The 6,240-nt window shown below is 39.7% G+C and overlaps 1 protein-coding gene across 1 annotated transcript in view; it reads right to left on the bottom strand.

Annotated features, from left to right (window-relative positions):
- Positions 1 to 4,045: 4,045 nt before the first annotated feature.
- LOC106010989 (cytochrome P450 2G1-like) overlaps positions 4,046 to 6,240 on the bottom strand; it is a 12,550-nt gene continuing 10,355 nt past the window's right edge. Inside the window, exons 4-6 of the mRNA XM_035969290.1 lie at positions 6,045 to 6,162; positions 4,997 to 5,150; positions 4,046 to 4,626 (exon numbers count right to left, since the gene is read on the bottom strand). Coding sequence (XP_035825183.1) covers positions 4,317 to 4,626; positions 4,997 to 5,150; positions 6,045 to 6,162 — 582 coding nt within the window. The 3' untranslated portion in view covers positions 4,046 to 4,316. The remainder of the gene's footprint in view (positions 4,627 to 4,996; positions 5,151 to 6,044; positions 6,163 to 6,240) is intronic.

Genomic DNA, 6,240 nt, shown 5'->3' with positions numbered 1-6,240 from the left:
GTCTCTCTCTCTCTCTCTCTCTCTCTCTCTCTCTCTCTCTCTCTCTCTCTCTCCTTAAAATCTCACACACAGCAAGAGTCACTACCCGGATGACACCCACCGCCACCCAAAATGAGCAACGCCGACTGCTAGTGGGCAAAATCGCTCAGGTAGAGGCAAATACAGAAAATATGTACTCTGCCAAACAGTGAAATGAGACAACTCGATGAAACGTTATCCGTGATGTCATGGTCAGGCTCTTAGCCTTTGCACACAGCAGGCACAAGTTAGGTTCCCTAGCGGGGCAGTGTTTTATCAAGCTCTTCGTTTGTTATTTTTAAAATGTAAATTGTTTTACGTCTCCATCGGTACAATTTAGATTATTTAGGAAACGGGTTTCTCACACTGCCTGTCAGGGCCAACCTGTGTCCTTTCCTTGAATGCTAGTTTTCATTTAAACCTGAGTTCGTTGTGTCAGACTTTCACTTTATTACATGTACCACGTATTCGGTTTTCTTCACACTCAACAACAATCTTTTACGTTTTCAGGACACGGTGTAGTCACAAAATGAAGTTGTTCTTAATATACCGAGTAGCAAAAGTTCTGTCACACCCATTATATTACGTTAATTTTCGATATAGCGTAAGAATTTTAGTAAAAGTTAAAAGTATGACTTGTGTGACTTATGAGACTTCTTGTGCAAGAGCAGACCAAAGAAATGATAAACCGGAAGTAGTACGTGGACAAAGTGTTCATATTAATTTCTCTCCGTCTGTGTTGAAATCAACGCTTCTTACAGACAAAATTTGCTTTGAATCACATAGACAATGTGTAAACACACCTTACACACTATACAATTCCGTACTTCTTAACGGTTGGATACCTTTTTCTCCTGTTTTCAAAATTTAAAAAATGATAAATTCAGAAAATAAAGGGGCTGTGTGTATGATAAATTCTTTAATTGCGCTTTCTGCTGTTGCAAGACGCGTAAATGTTTGCAGAGGAACCATCTAACCTTTGAACAAACCACTAAAACTAAAACTGTCCAAGACAAGCCAAGACGTAGCCAACCAAGGGCGACAACTCGACATCAGAATTGGGTTATTGTCAACACCCATGTTCAAAACCCATTCCAACTTAGTGCAGATACTGCAAGGGACTTCGGACTGTCTTGAAACATCATTATTAGACATTTTTAAGATCGAGGATTACGTCATTATCGTCCTATATATGGAGCCATTCTAACCCCGTTTCATAGAAGAAATCGCCAAATTTTGGCATAACAACATTGTCCATGAAACTAAAGACGTTGGTGAAGTTTTCTTTTCAGCAATGGTTAAGGATTTTAAAGGAAGAGAAAAAGTGTTTAAAAGAAGAGAATAGAAATTTCACAAATCCAACGTCCCCCAAGAGGCCCAAAGGTGGCTGAAATGTGATGGTAGGGCTGCTTTTTATCGTATACATTTAGTTACTTTTCAAAGCAACCCCAAATAACGACATTATTGTGATGAAATTCTTTGTTACGGTGATTACGCTACAGACAACGCACGACCACAAATGGCTACGATCAATGAAAACTTCTTTCAAACACATCAAATCGTTGTTCTGGACTGGCCTGCAAGATCCACAAGCCATAACCAAACAGAGCATCTGTAAGATGACCTTGACTGGAGGATTAGAAACAGGCGCACTCAGTACAAACTCGTCAGGAACTGAAGGCTGCACTTCACAAGGAATGGCAGGGATACTTTAGACAACCACAATGACTTCAGTTCAGTAATTGAACAAATGTTTTGTATAAGTAATTCAAGCTAGAAGAGGCCACAAGCCCTACTGAGCAAACTTAGATTTGGATTTGGCAAGAGTCAATGTGAATAAAATTATCTCCCTTGAATAAGGAAAGACATGTGTAATTCTGTTTACGTCATGTTGGCAGAAAATGAATAAAGATCGCGTGTACCAAATTTGTCTTGGCTATGTTGAGTAGTAAATGAGTTATTGTACTTTTAAGGTGGGTGTGACAGAACTTTTGCAACTTGATCTTGGAGTGTGGTGATTCTTCCTTGAAGAGGGACTGGGGTTTGGAGGGAGGGGGAAACTAGTTCGATTGGAGACAAACATCTGTACAAAATATTTTTTAAGATTGGGAGTTAGCCAGCATAATACTATTGACACATGTATACCGTCTGCAAGTTGTGCAATATATTTTCTCTAAGCCAAGAATGCAAACGTTCTAATGAGAGAGAAAAGACTATTTCGATCTTTTAACAATTGAACCTACGAGGGGGGAGTCAAAAAGTATTGCAAGTTGTTCTCTATTTTGCACATTTTAAAAATCAAATTTAATCAAACTTAGCTAACAAGTACTTGCTCATGTACTTTTGAACACAATCTGTTAAAATTGAAGTTTCTTTAATTTTGGTCCGAATGACGTCACATCAAAATGGCTACCCTCTTGGAGGTCTGTCAAAGGTAAGGAGCAGATATTAAATTTCTGGTTTTAGAAGGAGAATACACCGATAACATCCAAAAGAGACTTCAAAATCATTACAAGGACCAAGTTCTAGATTTTGGCACTGTATATAGGTGGCTTAGACCTTTGAGCAATGAACCGGAAGAAGATTAAGAAGTGTTCATACGCTTGTCAGACAAGCATCGTCCCGAGGAGTCAGCCTGAAAAATCATGTCAGTCGTGTTTTGGGACGTTCGTAACGTGCTTCTAACAAGTTCTTTTTTACCACGAGGAGCAACTGTCAATTCTGAACCCTACATTGAAAGACTGAAACCACTAAAAGAGAGATTTCGACAAGTCAGACCAAATTAATTTGAACATACAATGAGTATTTTCCCCCCATGACAATGCCCGCCTGCATTCGAGTACCAGAACAAGGGAGACAATCACCCCGTTTATGTGGAAAACACTGCCACACAAAACTTATTCTCCTGATTTGGCTCCTTTTGACTTCCACCTTTTGGGTCCTAGAAAAGAACCATTGAGAGGTCAACATTATGGAAACGATGGAGAAATCAAGACTGCTCTACCCCTACGACCAACCAGCTCAGTTTTACAAAGCTGGCATATGTGGACGTTGTAAAAGGTGGACAGTGGCTATTGATCGAAACGGAGACTATGTTGAGAAATAAAAATATGATCCTCAGATGCTCCCCTTCAATTTGAGGTGTGAAAGTTGCAAGTGTATTATATTTTCTTCAAGTTATTAATGAACTTGCATTATTTTTTAACTCACCCTGGTACATTACGTATCTAGATATATCTTTTCTTGGTCTTTTCAACGTTTAGAACTTAATTCTTTTTAAAAATATTTCTCTAGCACATGCAGCCGATATCATCCATTTATGAAGAAAGTGAAGCTCTAAAAAGTAACACAGTTAATGTTCTTTTTAAAAATAATATGGTTACCACATCTGAACAGCTGGCTTATGATATTCGAGGGCACACTGATGACGTAGTATTGTTCTTCATTTTATTTCGAGCAAAAAACAGAACAAGGAGGTGTACATGTCCTTTTAATCGGTTCAAATCTTATCATTTGTATCTCAATAGAACAAAAAGACAAGAAAATGTACATGTCCAATTAATTGGCTTGAATATTATTGTTGCACTGTTTCCTGTCCGCACATCGGATCTGGTATGGTTCCGGCGGCATCGAGAGCCCAAACACGCCCTTGATTGGAGGCAAGTTGGACGGGTCGGCGGGCAGGAACTCAAAACGCTGGAATATTGTGGACAGGAACAGGAACAGCTCCGTCTTTGCCATGTCTGCTGCTGGGCACACTCTCCGGCCTGGGATAAAGGGAGGACGAGAAAGTTGAAAAGAAGAAAAAAGACCTGCTGCAACTAATACATGTACTTACAACGGCCGCACAACCAGCCAGCCAGCCAGCCAGACAGACAGACAGACAGACAGATAGATAGATGGATAGATAAATAGGTAGATGAGATTTGCTAAGCCATACTGGTTCTTTCAGCAACATTGACGTCCATCAACGTAAAGGTGAATCATTCGAGTTTTTCTGCATCAACAAGCCTACATCTATTATGAAGCAACAAATATTTGTAACCCCTGAACTATTGTGTAGAAGTACATACTCACTTGGTGTTTTTTTCTTCCAAAATCTGATTCACTGACATGTTTCTGCTGGACTATAGAGGGAGATGTAGAAGGTGTAATTACAGATTATGCTGTTGCTTTGTCATGATTAATCTGAAAGACAGTATGGCTTTGTTTAACTCTCTTGAATGAACATTATCATCTTTTTCTGTGCAAACGTAGATAGGAAAACTCTCAGCAATGAAGGGGTTCAAAACTTAAGTCTACACATTACCTAATGAAAACGGGATCATCTCTTCTCTCTTCACAATGTTTTCTTGGGAGTCCAAAAATCTCTCTGGCCGGAAGTTCTGAGGATCTCCCCAGACTTTTTCATCCATGAGGGCAGAGTACAGATTGGGCACTACGAAGGTGCCTTTGGGAATGACGTAACCTCTGAGTTCAGTGTCCTCTGTGACCATGTGGGTCAGGCTGTTTGGGGGAAAAGAAAAAGCAATGTGCGTGCTGATATATGGTGAAGGAACAAAAGGGCAACAGAAAAAAAATGTAAGAGAAAACAAACACTCCCTCCTCCTAAAAATTAAAAAAGTAAATAATTGAGAGAGCCGGTTTCACTTTTAGTTTGTAAACTTATTGAGAACACACATAATTTGTTAATACTTGAAGACGAACGGTTTTAGAAAAAATATCCAAAACTTTAAAAGGCATGGAACAACTACGAAATATACACATTTTTGTAACTGGTTTAGGTATGAGTATGATGGTTCGAAATGTGCCGCTTGCGCACCATTACTTTTGATCTGCTCCTAGGACATAATTTGTCCACTAACGAACTTACTTAATGAGATAAAAATGTTTTGTCAAAAGGACATACACCTCCATGACAACTATGGTTTGATACGGGCCCCAAGCAAACAGAAGACAGGAGATACTCTGAGCTCACCTCAGTGGTACAATATTGGCCAATCTCAGAGTTTCGTAGATGACGGCTTGCAAGTACTTCAGTTTGGGTTTGTCCTGTATCGTGGGAACGCGATGTGTTCCGATATGTTCGCAGATTTCTTTGTAAATCTGGGGTATTACAAGAAATTGTTTACCTTACAATGTTTTCTGGAGTCGGATGCAGTTTCTGAATTGTACACTCAGTATGACGCCTTAGAAAAAGAACATGTAAAAATAAGATACAAAAAGGGACTGAAAAACAAAAAAACATAAATGGAAAAGCATGATGGTTTTTTAAAACTTTGATTTAAAGGTTGAATGTCACTGAAACATTGCACATCCCAAACAGATTAACATTTTTAAAAAACTGGGTAAGAGGTGACGCGGTGTATGGAGAAGGAGAAGTTATATAAAAGTATCCACTTGAGTTATGATCAAGTACTCATATACTGGCGAGCAAAAGAAAGTGGGCAGTTTTCAAATTGGTGCTGTATGAGTAGTCTCACGAATTTTGACTTGGCGATTGACATGTTGAGCTTGAGTCACTTTAGAAAGTCGGTCAGAACAACATTTGTTTATTTTGTTGTTATAAAAAGTGTTTACTACACGTTTGGCCAAAAAACGTGTTTTCTCGTTTTTTCTTGAAAGTTTACAATGCCTTTACTTTTATTCTTTTTTCGTTTCACACTTCAACGTGTGTCGGCGAAAAGGCCGTAAAAACTTTTGAGTTTGTTCTTTTCAATTTTGTTTTATACCATGCCTCGTCTTTGTGAAGCGCAACTTCATGAAGCTCTTGGCACGCTAAGAGCTCATGCAACGGTTTCTGCTGTAGCTAGAGCTTTCAATGTGAAGAGAGATACTATCCAGAAGCTAAGGATACACTTACAAGCAAGTGGTTCGGTAAGTGACACTCCAAGGTCTGGTCGTCCTCGTATCTCTACTGTGGTAGAAGACAATCGGATCAGAGTTCCAGACTTGTAGGATTGGTTTCAAACAGCTTCAAAAACTGTCAGAGATTGGGCTGGGCATAAACCAATCAGCCGCTTCACCGTTTGTCGACGTTTGAAAGCCCACTGAATCGTTGCCCGACACCCACCTCGACGCACTCGTCTCCTCCAAAGACACCGTCATGCCAGACTCCACTGGATTCGTCTGCATCGGCGATGGCTAAACCGCCAGGGGAACAGAGTTATGTTTTCTGACGAGTCCAGATTTCTTTTGGATCACCACGATGGAAGGCAGAAT

Source organism: Aplysia californica, unplaced genomic scaffold, assembly GCF_000002075.1.
Source record: "Aplysia californica isolate F4 #8 unplaced genomic scaffold, AplCal3.0 scaffold00135, whole genome shotgun sequence".
NCBI classification, from domain to species: domain Eukaryota; kingdom Metazoa; phylum Mollusca; class Gastropoda; order Aplysiida; family Aplysiidae; genus Aplysia; species Aplysia californica.
The sequence above is the reverse complement of the archived record's forward strand: the minus strand, read 5'-3'. Positions and strand labels throughout refer to the sequence as shown.